We start from the raw sequence: 21,304 nt of genomic DNA on the forward strand, positions 1-21,304 counted from the left end.
ACTATGTTTTACATTATAAAATATATGTTACATATAAATAAATCTACAGCAGTATCCCTCTTTTGTGCCTGCCTTCTTTTGTTAGCCATGTGAGATCCAGTCATATATATTGTTATACAAAGTTCATTAATTCTTACTGCTATATAAGAATAGTATTTAATTTTATGAATATATTGTAATTTATCTGTTGTTGAGGAATATGTGAGTGATTTTCAACTTGGGACTATTACAGATAAGGTGCCATTACTATTTAACATCTTTTAATAAAAAAAATACCTGTTTTCTTCAGTTTATGCTTCAAAGTAAATTGCTGAGCTATGGAACATGTGTCTACCTTTAGTAGATAATGTCAAATTAAAAATAATATTATAATGAACCATATGAGTTTTTTTCCCTTTTAATCTTAGCCTTTGAAAAGTATATAGTGATACCTTGTTGTGGTTTTAGTTTGCAGTTTTCTAATGAAGTCAGAAAGTTTCATATATTAGTGATACTGTCAGTCATTTTGAAACTGTCCCAAACTTTTGCCTGTTCTTCTAGTATGTTACAGTTGCTTGTTGAATATAGGAATTCTGTATATCTCCTAGGTACTCATTTTTATGAACCATGTATATCGTGGATATGCTCTACTCTGAGTTTGCAGAGTATAAAAATAATAAATTAGTTTATTTTGTTTTATTGATAGTTTTCATTGTCTTCAGGAATAAGTACAAATTTTCATTGTGGCTCTAGAAGTTTTCCTTACCTGTTTGACTTTCTGTATTACTACACTCCAATCCTTCATCTATTTTTTTTTTTAACTTGGTTTCTTGCATTTCTCATATTCATTACATGCAGTAATGTATAAAATAAAAGTATCATTGCAGTGAGATAAGCGGTATCAAATGTTTTAATAATCTTGGAGGCAGGTTCATCTTCCTAAAATAGTTTGAAACCCCAAAGTTGCAAAACATTTAATTAAATAAAAATTAGAAATTTCTGATAACCAGTTAAAGATACATAATAGACTAGAAGAAAGTGCAAGTATATAATGAGTTGCCTCATTCATGAGAATGTAATCCAGTTAGAAAAAGGGCTAAAGATATATGCATGTGCAATAGAATGGCAAGTAGATGCTAAACCTTACTACACAGAAAGGCTGACAGGAAATGGAGATAGGAGTGGAAATAATAGCTCAGTGGTAAAATGCTTGTCCTGTTACACATGCAGCCCTGGGTATGAGATACAGCTCCATAGAAATAAAGAGATATTTTTTCACCATTGTTTTATCAGTTTGGCAGTAATGAAAAAATTAGTCATGTTTTCAGGTGGAATTATATATTGATAAAGCCATTTTGGAGTTCAACTTGGTCATAGTTAAAATAGAAGTTAACTTTGATCAAACAAATGTAGTTTGAGAAAATTGCCAAAAATTCTTGTACTTGTGTACTATGGTAGGTATGAAAAAGTTCATTGACATCTTTTTCTAGGAGCAAAATGTTGAAACAAACCACATGTCTTATTATAACAAAGGAGCTGCTCAAATAAGTTAATAGCATATTCATACTATGACTTTGCAGGTGTTGAAATGAAGATAAGTGTGCTCTCTGTGTAACATACAAAGATCATGTTCATAGGACATTGTAATTCCAGTTCTTTGTTTAATGAAACAGCTATGAAGATTTTTGAATGCCTGCAGCACTATATTGTTAGCAGTATTAGCACTGCAGTAAGGATGCCAGTTGGAGGAATATAAGGAATTTCATATTTTGTATTCAGAATTGTTTAAAACTTTAATAGTGAGAATGTATTATAAATAAAAACAAAAGGAAGTATTCAAATCTTTATAGTGTGTACTCCTTATACATGCTTTTCATGTCCTGTCCTTTGCCCATTCTGTCATTTAATAGGAATTCTTTATTTATATGTCAATCATTCCTTATGTGTTGCATATATTTTTCTGTTACATGTTTTTAAAATACAGCCAGGTATGTTGGTGTACACCTGTGATCCCAGCACTTGGGAGACTGGGGCAGGAGGATTGTTGTGAGTTTGAGACCAGCCTGAGCTGCATAGTGAGACCTTGTCTCAAAAAAGACAAAAAGGGCTGGCAAGATAGCTCAGCAGTCTAAAGTTCCTGCTTAGGTAAGCATGCAGGAACTGCAGTTCAATCCTCAGTACTGCTGAGCTGTCCACAAAAAAAGGACAGAGATCTGTCTTATTAAATATACCATAAATATATCATGCTTTATGGTTTCCCATTGAGTTAGAATCATTTTTATAAATTAACTTCATAAGGTAATTGTGGAAATGACTTCAGGCTCTAATGGGGCTGTACCACTGAGACACATCCCCAGTCCTTTTAAATTAATTAATTATTTATGTAATTTTGAGGTAGGTTCTCACTAAGTTGTCCTGGTGAGTCATACTTGATATCTTCCTGCCTCACTTCACTTAGTGATCAGATTATAAGCATGTACCACCACACACAGCTCTGTATTTTGTGCTGTTTCTTCTTTTATAGAATAGAAAATCATCTGAGTTTTAATTAAAACAGGTATAAAATAAGTACTTTCTGAGTACAGGTTCAGGAGCTTTTCCTCACAGCAAAATATATTGCCTATAGTACATTGACTTTGATATATATTTTACCTATTCAGATTTTTCTCTTGATTGTGTAAGTGAGACTAAAAATCATCATCTCATTTCTTATTTGTGTTTTATATTGATATTTCCACATAGTAGTGTGTAGAACATTAGAAGCTTTGTTTGTGTGTGTGTTGACCCGGGGATTGAACTCAGAACCTTGTGCTTGCCTGGCAAGCACTTATTTCACTGAGCCATCTCACAAGCCCCTTATAGTAGTGTGTAGATTGCTAAAATATTATTGATGAAACCTTTAAAATTATTCTGTTTTATTCAGATGTTTGGTTATACATTTTTATTTAACAACAATCAAGCCAGGTCATTGAGTCATATTATTTAGAAGTAAAGTGTCATGACATAGTAACTGGTGACACTAATCATGTAATTAAATCATCTAGTAAAAACTATATGCCCTGAAATATTTAGTAATTGTTTTCTGATTAAAAAAAAACATGATTCAGTCTTCCATATAATTTACTGAGATGCTGTCCATCATAAGATAAGTAATCAAGTTTGATCACACAGATAATGAATATATAGCTACTCTCAGTCACCAAGTGTAGATAGTTGCATTTTGCTGCATTTGAGGAGTACCTGATAGTGATGTCTGTGCTCTTATTTCATAATCAATTAAATAGGACTGCTTGTCTCTATTGTTTTTTAGTTTCTTTCTTTTTTTTTTTTTTTAACCTCTGATTAAGATATTATATGGAGTAGTGAGGGTGTTGCTTGACAAAGCACCTCAGTTTGTGATCAGTCAAGGCCTCTTGGCATTTATGTTATATGCAGCAAGTGAGGGGTTGAGTGCCAGTAGCCATGGGAAACCTAAACATGTTGTAATAAAATAGATCTTCTCTTCTTTCCTTCTTCTTTTTTAATCATCCTCTTATCATTTTTATAAGAAAAGACAGGATGTGGTAGAATGGCATCAGATCCATTAAGATAGACAGTTTTTTGTTTTTTTTTTTTTCTTTTCCTTGAGGCAGGGTCTCACTGTGTAGCTTGGACTGGCATTGAACTTTTGCTATTCCTCCTGTCTCCTGCCTGTGCTGTGATTACTGGCATGTGCTATTCTGTCCAGCCTAATTTAAAGACATAGTATGAGTCAGTTGAAATAAACACATTAAAAGTCATTGAGAAATTAGTATATATGTACACAGTATCAAAATTAATTTTAGCTTTACATATAAATCAGTTATACCACAGTGACATACCAGTAATGTTGCATACTTAATATTACCTCACTTTATTATTACTATTTTTTAAAATGTATTTAATATGGGGTCTACAGGGTCTCACTTCTTAGATCAGACTTGTAGTGATCCTCTGTTTTCAGCCTCCCAAGCTCTGTGATTATAGGTGCACATCACCACACTCATTCTCCATCGCCGGGTCTGGTATGGCACATCAGGGATCACACCCCAGCCACTGTGCTTTGCCAAAGCAGGCATTTTTTTCTTTTAATGTCATCTTATTGATGAATTTTCAAGTAAATCAAGGAAATAATCACATCTTCTGTCACATTAAATATTGTTAGTGTATATTTTTTTAGGTTTTCTCTCTTTGAGACAGGGTGCAGCTTAGGCTGTCCTTGAGCTCACTTTGTAGCCCAGACTGGTCTCAAACTTGCAATGATCCTTCTTTCTCAACCTCCCAAGTTCTGGGATTACAGGCATGCACCACCACACCCAGCTTTGAAGCATGAAATATTGAAGGCTTTGGTATCTCTTGGCTTCCCCCTGCCGTCCCTTCCGTCTTGCCTTTGTAGTACTGGGAGTCATAACTAGGCAGGGCCTTGCAACATGCATCAGAAGGTGCTAGTACTGTGCCACGGAAGCTACATCCTCAGACTTAATGGCATCCTTTAAAGTCTCAGTTTCTGATGAAAAGCCTATCTTTCAGACAGTGATAATGAAAAATGAATAGTTTTTCGTAAAGAAAACCATGGTGATTGATGATTGAATTCTTCATAGAAATGTTTTTTTTGAAGTGTGTTACTCTAATTAAAGTGTCTTCCATTTAAATTTGTATATAAAATTAGTAGAAAAACTGATTTCATGTAGATAATTACAGTTTCTGACAGGCAATACAATTTTTATTTTAAAGATTCTGACAATGGGGATATTAATTATGATTATGTTCATGAGTTGTCGTTGGAAATGAAGCGTCAGAAGATACAGAGAGAATTAATGAAGTTGGAACAAGAAAATATGGAGAAGAGAGAAGAAATTATCATTAAAAAGGAGGTATCCGTTTTATTGCAGTAACTGTTAGTAATTACTCCCAACATGGAAATTGATCATAGAAATCTGCATCTAAATTGTTAGTTGCATCTTGCATTATACTAGGACATAAATATATTAATCAACTCATTGTATATCAGCAACTTAATGTATGTTAATCATTTAACCTTCATATTAATCTGTTAGATAATAGGAAATACTTTTGATGTTGCATAAAACTGAATCCTGTTGGCTAGAATCACCAGCTACTATCAGGGTTGAGTGAACATGTCTGGTTTTTAGACCCATGCTATTAAATTCACTTGAATATAATTTGTGATTTTTATTTTGAAATTTCATTATTAATTTTCTTACTGTTATATGTTAGAGCAGTTAATTATCATACTAGTTAGAAGCATGGGTTAAACTATTGTCAACAGCTGGTGACTATAGTAGTATTCTTTTTCATGAATTTAAAATTCTGTGTTGTGCCATGAGTGAAGAAATTTCTGAATTGACTACTGAATTCTTTTGAAAGGTTTCGCCAGAAGTGATTAGATCAAAATTGTCTCCGTCACCTTCTTTAAGAAAGTCTAGCAAATCTCCAAAGCGAAAATCAAGCCCTAAATCTTCAGCTAGCAAGAAAGATAGGAAGACATCTGCAGTATCTTCTCCCCTGTTGGACCAGCAGAGGTCAGTAGGGTGATAGTGTCAAACATAACTTTTTTTTCTCAAGGGTCACTAAAAAAGAATTGCTCCCTTGTTGATTATAGAAGGATATTTTTAATATAGTTAGTATTTAGTTTTTTGGTTTTTTTTTTCTTCTTAAAAAAGCTAAAACTAGAGGGAACGGTACACCTGGCAAATCCATGTATGTTTCAGAGCATTTTTGTTTTTAAGAAAAAATAATAGGTGTATTTCTCATTCCTTCCTCTTGAATTTGGTGTTTCTGAGTGGTTTATAGTTTCATTAAATTCATTGTTTTGATGATTGAGGTGATAGCTTGGTGATTTAAGCACCTGCCTGGCAAGCACAAGGACCCCAGTTCCATCCCTGGTACCCATGCTTGCACCCACCAAAATTGGGCATGATGCTGCACACCTGTAATCCCAGTGCTGGGGAGGCTGAGAAAGGAGGATCACTACGAGTCTGAGCCGTGTAGTGAGATCCTATACCAAATAAATAAGAGAATAAAAGATCAAAATAAAGTGGGGTTTTTTTGCATTTTAGGGAAGGGTCCACAAGGTGTTCATGGTCTCACTACTAATCCTACTCGTAGTGATCCGCCTGTTTACAGCCTCCCAAGAGCTGGGATTACAGGCGCGTACCACCACGCCCAGTCTCAATTGCTGTCTAAGCACACCCCGGGGTTGGGGCTGGCACAACAGGCCCAGGGATCAAGCCCCAGCCCCTGTGCTTGCTTGCAGGCACTTTAATCTGCAAAATAAATTTTTTTAATTCACTGTTTTGCAAAATACAGTATTACACTCACCTAATTGTAATACAGATATATAACTGTCTTTGTACAACTTTTTCATTTAATATTTTTCTACTTTGTAGTAATAACTGTAGCCTTAGTTTGTTAATATGTTGCATATTTTTTGTTATTGTTTATATTGTTTTTGGTATTAGCTATTAAGATTTATATACATAGTGAACATTCTTATTTCTTTGTGTACCTGATCAAGATTATAGTTTTTATAGTATATACCTAATAGTTGAGTATATTATTTAGAAATTTCATAGTGGCTAACTGGAGAAATAAGAATGATTCAGTATTTTTACATTGAAGGAGGAAAAGTAGGGCAACAAACATGTTTTCATTTAATACCATTCTGTACTACAGTGGTACCTTTCTTTTTTTTTTTTTTTTTTTTTGTGGTACCGGGGATTGAACTCAGGACCCTGTGCTTGCCAGGCAAGTGCTTATTCTAATGAATTATCTCCCTGGGACTCTACAGTGGTACCTCTCTTCATAAACTTGATTGTTTCAATGATTCTGGTTGCAAACTAGTCAGATGAGAATCAAATCAAATTTAGTGGTTAGTTTTAATGTTCACCTTATGGGGAAGTTTGATTTGGTGCTTGTCCAGTTCAGTTTCTGACAATAATTATGTAGAAAAGTGAGTTTGTGAATGAGGTATCACTGTATGTAAATTTTAAGGTGTATAACCAATTTTTTTATTTTTTTAATAACTAAAAACCTTTGATAATTTGGCAAACCCTGTCTGTCTAAACCCTTAATGAAACTCCTACTATCTCCTTTCTGGTTTCTAGACACCATAAATCAGACTCTTGTTACTCTGCCTAGGCTATTCTATTATCCTAACTGTGTTTACATTATACAGTGTCCAACTGTACAAGCATACATATTTACATTTCACTCCCCTAGTTTCTCTTACAGTTGCTATCAGAGAATTCTTAACAATTCTGATTAAAGTGTTATGCTTTATAAAACTCAGTATAGTTTCCCATGAATGAAGTTTGTATTCCTTAGAGCGACATTTAAACTTTAAATCTTTCCTGCTTGTCACTAGTTTTGTTTAGTTTTCCTCTCACCTGCTGTCTTCACACTCAATCCATTAATCTCTAACTTAAGTTCTGGGTTTTCTGTTAAGCTTCTCCATTTCTCCTTACCGAACACAAGTTTTGTTTTCTTTGTTTACCTATCTTATGTCTTTAATATTAATTGCCTTTTGCATTTTCTTTCAGCTATGATACATGTTTTGCAACTTTTGCTTAAAATTTAAGCTCCTTGAAAATTGGAATCTTGGTGGTTTCTTCTGTCTTCTCACAGTGTCCACTTTGCATAGATCTTTGCATTGTGATGAGGCAGTTAGTAAAGTTGACTTGATCCTTTCCTTTGCTCCCAGGATTGAGTTACTATTATAAAAAGATGTGGAAGAAGTTGAACCAAGTGATGTCATCTTCCCTACTTGCTCTTTATCTGCTTGTTTAACCAATTATATAACTTCTCATTTGTTCAATAAACTGAATATCATAAATACCTTATCCTCATTTTCTTATCCTTTCTGTTTATGACATCTTTGAAATGTAATCTCTTCACAGAAAGGGTTTTTTTTTTTTTTGTTTTTTTTTTTTTTTTTTTTTTTTTTTGCAGAACTGGGGATTGAACTCAGGCCCTTGCGCTTGCCAGAGAAGCGCTTATTCCACTGAGCCATCTCCCCATCTCCTCACAGAAAGTTTTAATAACTTTTAGATGACAATAGTTTCATCTTTTTTAATACAGTCTCATTTACTACTTCTATAGTAATTTATCCTTTGATAAACATTTGACCCCTTGATTAACTATATTTCCTGTATTCTGTTGAACTATTACTATTTTTTTTTTTTTTGCTCCAAATACCTTCAGGGCAGGTTTGGCTGGCTTGAGTTGTGGGGATCGAACCACAGCAACCTGAGCCTGACTGCTTTGTTGAAGCAGCCACTTAAACAACTGAGCTAAGGGGCAGGCCCCTGAACTATTACTATTTGAAATAGAAAAATTTTTTAGAAGTGGAGAAACCTGTTGGATGCATAAGAAGCTATCACATAAATAGGCAGTTAAATGTATGGCTAATATGGTTGTTGGTATAAGATGAAGATGAAAAATATATTGGGTTTTAATATTATAAATTTTTACTTGTTTAAGTGGATGCCCTATCTGCGATGATAAGTGGGGATAAGGGCCAAGGCATCTAAATTTTCTGAATGTTAATTGACTTCAATGCTTTTATCTTTTTTAAATCTTTGAGCAATTTTGAGGACTATACTGTACGTTACCTTTTCATATTTAAAGAATCTTGAGATTTGAAAATGCAAGATAATAGAAAGTTCTAGGAGTTAAGCTTAAATATTCATTTATAGATATCAGTAGAGAGTAAACGAATGAAGTTTGAAAATTTGTTAGTGATAGATTTTTCGACAGTGTAGTAAAGAGATAGGAAAGATGAGAGAATTGTTTATTAAGGCCAAAGACAGGATCGAGGGCAGATGGGGCAGCTAAACCGTCAGGCTTGAGGCAGAGAAAGCTGAGGCGTTTATGGACTTCTGTTGGGATGGAGTTTGAGGGGATGCTTAGAAATAGCTGAGGAGCCGATTGGGGTCTTTCCTTGGCAGCCGGAAAGGTGAAAGGAAGTTCTACCTTGGGCTGGGCTTAGGGGAGGCCCTGTGGGAAGATAACCTGTTGTTTGAAGATCTTCAGCTGTATTAGATGACCACCATAATAATTCAGCAGTTCATAGTAGGGCCAGAACCTATCAATTAGATATACAAAATAAAAGACCTACTTAAAATACCAGTACTGACTGAACATTCAGCACATGGCTTACGTACAAGTCTTAGTATAGAAACTGGGAATGGAATTAAGTAATAAATTTGAGCATAAATTTATTTGCAAGGGTATTGCATTGATGTGATGAGAGCAGTTGACCTTGGGAAAGAAGTCAATGAATAGAGACATTTTGAGGAAAATTCATGCTGAAATAGAATACTGAGATTACCAAATCCAGAATTATTAGAATGTTTGCTACGTGAAAGAAAAATTACTGAATTTAAAGGCAAGTTTATGATACTGTAATGTACAAGAGAGATGAGAATAACTGAAGAATTTGACATGGGAGGTCCAAGAGGTGCAGTAGCTATATATAATAAAGAGAACTTTAAAAAGACGTGGGTCATCCAGAGAAGTGATGAAATAAAAGTAAATGAAGCTGAGAGTAAAAAACATGAAATTTCAGATTGAAGCAGTTTTTGAATACTGGCAAAGTTGTGGGGTTTTTTAAAGTACAGACTTGACATTTTTTCCAAGGAGTAGTGTTTTTTAAGTATCTCAACAGAAAAATCAGGTGACCTAATAAAAAAAGCATAATTCTCTTGGACTTCTTATCTACAGTACTAAGTGCTACAAAATAAATATTTTTAGAGAGCTGTCAGGGAAGATAATTTGGATGTGAAAATGGTATTATATTCAGTGAAATTTTTTCAGCAGTAAGGTAAAACCAGTTTTTGTTATGTAAAGGACCAAAGTTAAAATACCAAATGAAGGATAGCTTTTAAGAAAAAAATCAGTTAAAATTCGATTAAAGACATAAATATGAAAGGCAGAATTCCCAAATTTTAAGAGGCCATTTTTGTAAACTAAGAATTGGGAAAGATTTCTTAAGTAAGATTCGAAGATTTAAATGAATGTTCAGTAAACATACTTGAGATTTCATTTGTATGTAATTGTGTTTTCATAATGATCAAAACTTGAAAGCCATGTAAAGAAAACATGTGCATATGACATTGATTAAAGAAGTTAGGGTGGGCTGGGGAGATAGCTCCGTAGAAGGTCCTGAGTTCAATCCCCAGTACCACCAAAAAAAAAAATAAAAATAAAAAAATAAGGAAGTTAGGGAGTATTTATTCAAGGAAATTCTTAGACTAACCATAACTATCTTAACCTACTGCTTTAAAAAAATCTACACTGTGTCTATGTTCAAGGCAAAATGTAATATACTGTAATATGTATGTTTTATAGAGGAAGAGAGATGAAGATATTAAAAGCTATTTCTAGGGATGAGAAATGAAGATGAAGGAAGAGAGAAATGAAAATATTAAAAGCCATTTCTAGGGATGAGAAAATAGAAAATCCTATTTTCTAAATAGGGATTTAGAAATATTTCCCTTCATTCTATAGGTTGCCTTTTCACTTTTGATTATGCCCTTTGACACACAGCAAGTTTTATGTAGTCCATTTGTCAGTTTTTGCTTTTGTTACCTATGCCTCAGGGGTCATAACCAAGAAATAATTGCCAAGTCTAGTATGAAGTTTTTCCTTAATGTTTCTTCTAAGAGTTTTATAGTTTTAATTTTTACATTTAAGTCTTCATTTTGTGTGAATGTTTATATAATATGATAGTTCTTTTTTTTTTTGCATGTAGATAATTGGTAGATAGTGAAAGTAAAGTATATTAACTATTATTATTTTGGAGTAATAGTATTATAGATTAATTTTACTTTCGTTACTTGCTCTTCTATACTGTACATACAAGCTAAAAAGTGTAATCCAAGCAACTATTTTATTTTATATTATATCCTCTCCTAAAAGTTCTTCCTCCTTTATCTCTATTTTTTCTTGCAAATGTACTTTTTAACATTATATAATAATAAGCACTATTAATGCAATAAATAGTAAGGTACTTCTTTGCTCCTTTCTATGAGATATTTTTCCCATTGGATATTGGTAAATAATGTACTATGTAATAGAGGCCATTAATTAGAGAAAATACTATTTTGTATACAAGAGCACTTAGCCTTTTAGAAATATGTAGACCTCTAATTATAACTTTGTGTAACTTTCAGGAATTCAAAAAGCAGCCAAAGTAAAAAGAAAGGGCCACGTACTCCTAGTCCACCCCCTCCTATACCAGAAGATATTGCTCTGGGTAAAAAATATAAAGAAAAATACAAAGTAAAAGACAGAATAGAAGAAAAATTGAGAGATGGAAAAGACAGAGGACGGGATTTTGAAAGACAAAGAGAAAAGAGAGAAAAGCCAAGGTAAGGAGGAATATATGTTTTTAATGACATTTCTTTTGTATTTATTTACTTTTCAGAAGCTCATACATTATTGTAATGGGTTTGTTTTCAACTGTATTTCCATATTCCATAAACATTAACTTTTAAAACTTAGACATTTTTTATTGTAGTGAGAATAAGAATTACCATTTAAACTATTTTAAGTGTATAGTTTAGTAGTACTGAGTGTTGTAAACATTGTTACAAAATATCTCCAAAACTTTTTCATCTTGAGAAGCTGAAACAGTACTTATCAAACAATAACTTCCTTTTTCTTTTCCCAATCTCTGTACCCTCTGTGCTGTATTGTGATTTTTACTACTTTATGTACCTCATATAAGTAAAATCATAGTGTATTAGAATAAAGTTTTTAGGATTCATTTGTGTTCTAGAACATGACAGAATTTCCTTTTTCAGGCTGAATAACTTTTGTGTGGCATAAATCATACTTGTTTACTTATTCATCCATTGATGAACATTTGGGTTGCTTCCACCTTTTGGTCTTAGTGAATAATTCTTCTATAAGCGTGAACCTCCAAATAAACTGCTTTGAGACTTTGCTTTCAGTTCTTTTGGATCTATAAACAGAAAAATGAGATTGCTCATTTAGATAGTAGCTATGTTTTAGGTTTTTGAGGAAATGTGCACACTTTTCTGTAGCAGTTACCATATCGTACATTCCCAACAACAGTACACGAAGGTTCTGATTTTTCAGCATCCTCGCCAACACTTTTTTTTGTAGTAACCATTCTAATGAGAATGAGATGATACATTGTGACTTGATTTCAAATTCTCTGGTGATTATGAGCATCTCATATTTTCATTGGCCTTTTGCAGATCTCATTGGCGATGTCTGTCCAGGAGAGTTACGCTTTTTTTTAGATGGATTGATTTTTTTCTGTGATGACTTTCCATTTGTTTTTTTTCAGTACCAGGGATCGAACTCGGGACCTTGCACTTGCCAAGCAGGCTTAAGCACCTGCCTGGCAAGTGTTCCCCGGCTCCATTTTTCTGTGATGAATGTGTAGGTTTTCTGTACATTTTTTTTTTTCTTTTGCGGAACCGGGGATTGAACTCAGGCCCTTGCACTTGCCAGGGAAGCGCTTATTCCACCGAGCCATCTCTTTGACCCTTCTCTGCATTCTTAATCTCTTATCAGAAGTAAGTTTTGCATATATTTTTTCTCATTCTTACAGGTTGCCTTTTTACTGTTGGTTGTGTAGTTTGATATACAAAATTGTAAGAATCTGGTGTCTCTTTTTCTATTTATGCTTTTGTGTGATTTCAGTGTTATAGCTAAGAAACCTTGTCAAGACCAATGTATGGAGCCTTTATGAGTTCTATAGTTGTATTTCTTACATTTAGGTATTTAATCCATTTTGAGTTAATATTTGTAGTATGGTATTAAATAAGGGTCTAGCTTCATTCTTTTGCATGTAGATATTTACTTTTATCACCACCATTTGTTGAAGTGACTCTTCCTTTTGATCTTGACATCCTCAAGGATCATTTGGCATCACATGTGAACATGCTGTATGTACCATTGGGCTACAAGGCTGTCTTTGTGACAATACTGCACTTTTTTCTTGTTATCTTAGCTTTGTAACAGGCTTTGAATCCTCAAACTTTGTTCTTTTTCAAAATTATTTTCATATATATGGGATCTCTTTAAGTTCCCATGTAAATTTTAACTTGAAATTTTCTCTTTCTGCAATAAAGGCCATTCTGGTTTTGATAAGAATTTTGTTGCCTCTGCAGATTGCATTAGGTAGGTGGACATCTTCTAATCCATGAATGCAGGGTATCTTTCTATTTATTTCTGTCTTTCATTATTTTCAGCAGTGTTTGGTAGTTTTCAATGTATGTATATCACCTTATGTGAAGGTTTAATAACTTTTGTGATTTTTCATGTTGTTGTAAGTTGAATTTTCTTAATTTCATTTTCAGATTTGTTCATTGTAGTTTATAAAAATACAGGTTTTTTTTGTTGGTTATTTACCTTCAACTTTGTTTATTCTGACAGTATTTTGTTTCTATGGAATTTAGTTTATTATATAGAAGATCTCATAATCTGCAAACAGATCATTCTACTTTTCCAAGATGGATCCCTTTTTTTTTTTTCTGATGCAATTGTTCTGGTCAAGATTTTTCAATACTGTGTTGAACTGAAGTGGCAAAAAGCAGAATCCTTGCTTTGTTCTGGATCCTAAAAGGGAAGTTTTTAGTCTCTCTCAGTTGAGTGAGACATTAGTTGTGGGCTTTAATAAATGGCCTCTTACTAAGTTGAAATATTTTCTGGCTCTTTCTAGTTGAATGATTTTAATCACAAGTAGGTATTGAATCTAGTCACCTCTGTGTGTGTGTGTGTGTGTGTGTGTGTGTGTGTGTGTGTGTAGATTACCTGTTCCTTCATTTTGTTAATGTGGTTTTATTAGTTAGTGTTTATAATGTTGTACCATCCTTTGATTCCACTAGTAAATTCCATGTGGTTTTATGGTGTTAGCATTTTAATATGCTGTTTAAAGCAGTTTGCTGGGGAGGTTTTTGAGGATTTTTGTATTATTATTACTCAGGGATGTTTTCCTAATGATTAGCAAGATGTATGAAATACACACAAATTTGATAAACAAGACATTCGCTTATTCATTTTTTGTTTGCCTTCAGATTTATTTTCATGAAATTCATATTTCTTCAGGAAAAATGTAACTGTAGAGGATTTGAATTTCTTTTCCTTTTGAATTTCAATATAATGGAAAGTGCACAAATCTTTTAGTTGCTTTAATAGGGAATTCACTTGGCTCTGCCAGTTACTTGCTAAGACTCTAAACAATTTACTTGTTCACTCTGAGCCTCTCTCTCTTCACCTATAAAATACACAGAATGCTGCTGGTTTGGGTTGAGGTCAGGAGTAATGTGGTATTTAACCCACAATAATGACCTATATCCAGTGTGGCTTACACTTGTGACTTAAGTCATCTTATCTTATCCCTGCATCTTTTCTTTTCTTCTTAGCCGTTACACTTTTAAAAGAGTAGTAAGAGTAAGAGGAAAATATGAAGATATTTAAATTAAATCCACAGTTTTCTGAAACTGTGAAGGTGAGTGAGGAAAAAATAAACTTAAGTGATAAAGCCTTTGTTTGACAGCACATTAGTGTTCTGGTTTTATATCTTACCTTTGATACTTGAACTTGAAGTTTTGTTTTGTTTTTTGTGTGCTGTAGATACCAGCTTTGAATAGAAATGTGACTAACCTATAATGTTGTTGTTGTTGTTGTTGTTGTTTTTGGCTTTTACATTTTGTGAGCTAATCACAAAAGGCTATTATAAACACTCCTGGAACTATTTTAAGTATAGTCCAGAAATAAAATCACAATATCAGTTCAGTGGAAAGATATTATTTTATAAATTTCGATATTTCTAATATGACTAGGACTTGATGAAATTGAAGATCATTTACGTGACTTACTAATACATTTTATGGATTTAAATATTTCATTAAAGATATATAAAGGCATTACTTAAAATGTTGTATATGGCTTTGGTTTTGAACCTGGGGTTATTTTGGCTCTGAGGGGTATTTATGGGTGCCTGAAGTAATGTCACAACTGTCAGTGAGAGTGATACTACTGACATCTAGTGAATATTGGCCAGGGATGCTGCTGAACATCCTGAAATGTATAGGACAACTCCCTCCCCCTTTTCTATACAGAATGTCAGCAATACAAAAGTTGACCAGCTTTGATTCAAGGTTAATAGTGATTTTGCCATGATTGCATATACTTTAAAAACAAACATTTTTGGGGCCCACCAGATAGCTGAGAGGATTAAAGTGCTTGCTTAGGCAGGCGCAGCAGCTGGGGTTTGATCCCTGGGGCGCACTGAGATGGTGATTGAGACTGGGCATGGTGGTGTGCACCTGTAATCCAAGTGCCTGGGAGGCTGAAAAACAGGAGGATCACTACGAGTCTGATCTGTGTAGAGACCCTGTAGACCCTGTACTAAATACATAAAAAAAAAAATTAAACAAAACAAAACATTATCAAAGGAACTGAGTGTAGTTCCATAATACATTGTCTAGAGTGTCAGGATTAAAAAAATAATAAGCATTGATAATTATCAGGGCATGTGATATCCAGAATGTTACTTTTAAGCGTTGGTTTTGTTTTGTTTTTTTACTGTATTTAGTACAGGGTCTCACTATGCAGATTGGACTCATAGTGATCCTTCATGTTTTCAGTCTCTCAAGTGCTGAGATTACAGGTATACGCCACCACTCCCACCCTGGGGGTGAGACCTGCACTACACGCTGGGGATCAAACTCCCAGCCCCTAGTGCTCTGCGTAAGCAGGCGCCTTAATCCACTGAGCTATCTGGCCAGCCCTAGTTTTGTTTCTTTTAGCTGCTGCATAAATGTGTATACTTCGTCTCTGTCATGCTCAGACTGTGGCATACTAGACTGTGCTCATTATTCAGTTGTACTTCGTGTTATTGTAAGTGGTTTCTCTGGTAGGATGAAAGGTGATTTGAAGGAAGCTTTAGTTAAACAAGAATTATATACTAAATCTCAATTTGTGCTACTCACAAGAAAAGGCCAATTATTTAAGCTAAAGGTAGCTTATACTTTGCTGTCTTCTAAGAACCCTAGAATTCTTTCAGAGTTCAAAATGTCAACCCAGGCAGCATGGATTTTGTTTGGCTTAGCTGGTTGTAACTTCCCTTTTCCTACAACCTTGAGTTTACAGTAATTTTCACATCTGTTTGCTGCATAGATATTGTAACTATGTTTTCTCTGTAGGTGTTCACACTTTCAGATTATTACAGTAAATTCCATACTTTCAGTTAGAGTAGATAGTCTTTGCTCAGAAACAATGGTGCCTGTAAAAACCAATACGTCTTGGCACCAAATCTTGGGAGGGGGTGTATCTTTTCTAGAGCTATTACTCCCACTTCACTTACAAATCAGGCACATCTTTAAAAAAAAAAAACCCTGCTATTTTACAACGCTGTGAGTTAAAATTCATCCTAAAATATTACCTATACCTTTAACTTTTACTCGATTTTCTTCTTTTGACTAGAATTGAAGACTCTTGAACAAGTTTATTAAAAAATAATTAATTAACTTTTTACTGTTTGCCCTCATAGATCTACTTCCCCGGCAGGACAGCATCATTCTCCTATATCTTCTAGGCATCACTCATCGTCTTCACAATCAGGATCATCTGTTCAAAGACATTCTCCTTCTCCTCGCCGAAAAAGGACTCCTTCACCATCCTATCAACGGACGTTGACTCCATCTTTACGACGTTCTGCTTCTCCTTATCCTTCACATTGTTTGTCTTCTCCTCAGAGAAAGCAAAGTCCTCCAAGACATCGCTCTCCAATGCGAGAGAAAGGGAGGCATGACCACGAGCGGACCTCACAGTCACATGACCGGCGTCATGAAAGGAGAGAGGGTGTGCACACATTTTATATTGTTATTTTAGAGTTCTTTTACTTAAGATATTTTCTTTACTAAAAAGTATTTATATTTACTGGTATAATAAGGAATAGAAGATTGTGCTGTATTAAGTCTTCAGTTACATGTAGACAAGAGTTCCTAAAAGCAACGGGAGATGAGAAAAGGATTTTTTTTTTTTTTTTTTGACTGGCTCGGGCTGCCTTAAGGATGGGTCTGGTGCTGGGGATTGAATTGTGGTCCCCTGCACCTGAGTTTGCCCAAGCGAGCGCTTTAGACAACTGAGCTAACCTACAAGGGCCCCCCCCCCTTTTTTTTTTTGGTATTTTAGTACAGGGTCTCACTACATAGATCAGAGTCATAGTGATCCGCCTGTGTTTAGCCTCCCAAGCGCTGGGATTACAGGCACTTGCCACCACATCCAGTCTCAATGGCCGTCTCAGTGCCTGGTGGGTGCAGAAAGGGGTAGGAAGGTGAGCACAGCATGCCTGGGATCAAATCCTGGCCGCTGCGTCTGCCTAAGTGGGCACTTTAATCTGCAGAGCTATCTGGCTGGCCTTAGGGGATGAGAAAAAACAGGCATGTAAAATAATAGGTATAACAAGTGGACATTGAGAACCAGGATAAGCACCTGCCTGGCAAGTGTAAGGTTCTGAGTTTGATCCTCAGTACCAAAAAAAGTAGGCAGTTAGGTGTATGTTAAGTTGGTTCTTTATTTAACTGGGATGTTTGTTGCTTGTTCTTTCTTTCTGGTTTTTTTTTTTTTTGGTACCAGGAATTGAACTCAGGGCCTTCCACTTGCCAGGTTGGCACTGTGTCACTGAGCTACATCTCTGGCCCTAATTAGGATGTTTTACTGAGTAATTTGACTTTCATTCTTAGAGTACCCCTTTCTATTTACTTATCGTGTTATTTAAACAAACATAGTAAAGCAAAGCAGCAAATCAGGAAAGTATTGGAAGTGTTTTAATAAAGAGATTAGGGCTAGAGATACTTCCAGAAGGTCAGTGCAACTGAGTTACTGAATTTCTAGCTGTAAATAAAGAAGTAAGAAAGGCTGCTGACGGGTATACCTCCTTGGTAGATTTCTTTCCTAAGATATGCAAGGCCCTAGGTTCTGTCATTGGTACTGAAAAGAAGAAGAGAAAAAGAATATAAATTAAGCAAAACCAGTTTCCCTTTTAGAGTTTTGAGAATTAAGTTAATGGCATTAACTATTCCTTAAACAAGCTGTTATGCTCACAAGTCAGATAGCTGTCATCTCTTTCTGTGCTTCTTGCCTTCATTTATTTAATTTTTCTTCATTTGTCTTGAGTTGGTTTTGAATGAAGTCAATACTCAGTAAATACTTGTTTACTTGCAATATTTCTTTTTTTTTTTTTGCGGAACGGTGATTGAACTCAGGCCCTTGCGCTTGCCAGGGAGGCGCTTATTCCACTGAGCCATCTCTCCAGCCCAAGGCTACATTTCTTTTTAATGTGCATTTTAAACCCCTCTCTATGAGTATAGTGTAACAGTCTTCTCTGAAGCATTCTGAACTTATTTAGTCTCTTCCTTTTAATAATCCAAGCAATACTTAATCACATTTTTTTAATTCAAGAAAATGGTGCATGTATATGTAAGGATCAGAGAAAAAAACCTATTTTACAGACTTAATTCCTTATGTATATGATTCTGGAACCAGGTCAGTGTATATGCAACTTTGTTTGTGGTATGTTTATGAAACACATCATGAAGCTTTAGTGCAATGTCTATGAAACATTGGTAAGATGAGAAAAATCTCTCATACCTATATGTTCATTTTAAGAAAACATTAACAGTTGGAGCTAACCAAGATATAATATACATTTAATGGGTACTTATCAAAAAATATTTATTATGAAATATTCTGATAAAGAGAAAATAATATGCAAACAAGCATCCTAGAAGTCCTTTTTGTGTATAATAAGCATGATATGAAACAGGAAGAACCTTTAGTAACAGGATGTTTGTTTGTTTGTTTTGGTACCAGGGACTGAACTTAGGACTTCATGCTTGCCAGGCATGCACTTATGCTGCTGAGCTATATCTCTGGCTCCAGGATGTTCCTTTAAAAAAAAGATTTTCCATAAGAGAGATTTACCAAATTTTTTTTTTTTTTTTGGGCTGGCTCAGAATGCCTTCAGGGCATGTTTGGCTGGCTGGAGTTGTGGGGATCAAACCACAGCAACCTGAGACTGACTGCTTTGTGGAAGCAACTGAGATTTACCAAATATTTATTCTGTATTTAGATGTCATTTTTTAAAATAAAGAATATTTCAAAATATCAGTGGGATTATAGGTAGGTAAATAAAGGATAAAATGTAATAATTAGACATATTTGTAGGACAGATAGGGCATCATGAAAAAAGGAACTGATACTAAATGAACACATTTTAAGATTCTGTTGGTGTAGGAGGGCACATCAGAATTGTACACAGAAGAGGATGATAGTATGTCAGATCCTTGTCTCTTGCCTCTGTTCTTAAACAGCATTTATGAGTTTAAGTATATAGACACAGGCATTGGCAAAGAAGCTAGGTTATTGATGGGAGGGCCTAAAGGCTTTTTAGATGCTAAGTGTTTGGGTCTTTGAGAAAGTCTGTGGACCTAGCTAAAAGAGGCAAAGAAAACAGAGATAAGTTTATATTACATACATAAGGCTGCTATGGTTACTAGAAGATCTTCAGATTGGGACAATTCCAGAGCAGCCTGAAGAAGAATTTGATTAAATAATAATAATGAAAAAATTAAAACAGGCAGGGTTTAATGTGGGGATTTTTATTAAATTTTTGGCTTCGTGTCAGATATATGCTATAATCAGTTTATGCCTTTTCTGGGCATAAATAGTGATTCCTGTTTTTTGCAAATTTCCACAAGGATATGGGATTCAACAAGCCATCTAATCTTTACGCCCCTATTTCGTAGTACATAAAATGACAGTTTTGGTTTAGATAATCACTGAGGCTCAGTTTTTTAAAATGAAATTATTTTTTTCTGTGATACATTAGAAAATCTGTTACGAAAGCTTCAAAGACTGTTGCATGGATACCATGAAGAGCTCAAAAAGGGGCCGGCAAGACAGCTTAGCAGACTAAGCACCTGATTAGGCAAGCGTAGGGACCAGGGTTCAATCCCTGGTGCCACATGCTGTGCCAGCTCCACCCCAGGCATACTGAGCTAGCCAGTGGACATGGTGGTGCTCGCCTGTCTTGCCAGTGCTGGGGAGGCTGAAAACAGGCAGATCACTACTAGTCCAAGCTACGGTTCAAGCCCCAGCTGTATAGTGAGACCCTGTGCCAAATACTCTTTTTTAAAAATGAAGCTCTGGGAAAGTGAATAATAGTATTTATTTGCCAGCTAGCTTACTATTCTGAACTACTCCAGTGTTTAAGTATGTGTGAGCTGGTCACATATGTCCTAGTAGTCTATTTTCTACTTGATGGATTTTGTTAACTTATCTTGTAGAAACTAGAAACTACTTTTGTTATCAGTGGTATAGATCTTCTTTGTTTCAGTTGTTTAGGATCAAGTGTCAATAATTTTTTTTTTTAATTTTGGCATACAGATGTTTTAGTTTTATTTGCCTGTGTTTTCTTTTTTTCTGCAAAGAACATGAGTTACTTTTGTAATAAAATTTTAAAAGCTCTTGCTTCCTGAGCATTTCTGAAAGGAAATACAGTTGCTTTTCAAAATTGTGTTACAGAAACTAGAGGCAAAAGGGATAGAGAAAAGGACACAAGAGAGGAACGAGAGTATGAACAGGATCAGAGCTCTTCTAGAGACCACAGAGACGACAGAGAACCTCGAGATGGTCGGGACCGGAGAGATACCAGAGATGCTAGAGAACGCAGGGAACTAAGAGACTCCAGAGACCTCCGGGACTCTAGGGAAATGAGGGATTATAGCAGAGACACAAAAGAGAGCCGTGATCCCAGAGACTCTCGATCCACTCGTGATACCCATGATTACCGGGACCGTGAAGGTCGAGATACTCATCGAAAGGAAGAGACGTACCAGGAAGAATCCCGAAGTTATGGCAGAAACCACTTGAGAGAAGAAAGTTCTCGTACTGAAATAAGAAATGATTCCAGAAATGAGTCTCGAAGTGAAATTAGAAATGACCGGATGGGCAGAAGTAGGATAAGAGGTCCAGAGTTACCTGAGAAGGGTAAGGTTTTTAGACTTGTCAGTGAATTGTACCTTGTATATTCATTTACAATTTTTTTTATTAGTACCTGTTTGCAGTACATGAAGTTTACATTCATCTTAGGGAGAGGGTACATGTACATACAGAATGTACTTTGGTTCTTTTTCTTCCCCTTCCTAGCCATCTTCCTCTCTCAATCCCCTTTCCCTTCTTGATTATTATTATTATTTTTAGTTTATGTTTGCAATGTATGGTATCTATATTCATTGTG

At 35.0% G+C, this 21,304-nt stretch overlaps 1 protein-coding gene across 5 annotated transcripts in view; it reads left to right on the plus strand.

The window, feature by feature from the left end:
* Positions 1–21,304, plus strand: part of Zc3h13 (zinc finger CCCH-type containing 13) — a 95,571-nt gene that overhangs the window by 24,351 nt on the left and 49,916 nt on the right. For all 5 annotated transcript variants that reach the window (XM_023700177.1, XM_023700176.1, XM_023700178.1 and 2 more), the window contains exons 6-10: positions 4,732–4,871; positions 5,386–5,540; positions 11,193–11,390; positions 16,553–16,863; positions 20,590–21,054. In XM_023700177.1, coding sequence (XP_023555945.1) covers positions 4,732–4,871; positions 5,386–5,540; positions 11,193–11,390; positions 16,553–16,863; positions 20,590–21,054 — 1,269 coding nt within the window. The remainder of the gene's footprint in view (positions 1–4,731; positions 4,872–5,385; positions 5,541–11,192; positions 11,391–16,552; positions 16,864–20,589; positions 21,055–21,304) is intronic.

Source organism: Octodon degus, unplaced genomic scaffold, assembly GCF_000260255.1.
Source record: "Octodon degus isolate 3935 unplaced genomic scaffold, OctDeg1.0 scaffold00122, whole genome shotgun sequence".
Lineage (NCBI taxonomy): Eukaryota > Metazoa > Chordata > Mammalia > Rodentia > Octodontidae > Octodon > Octodon degus.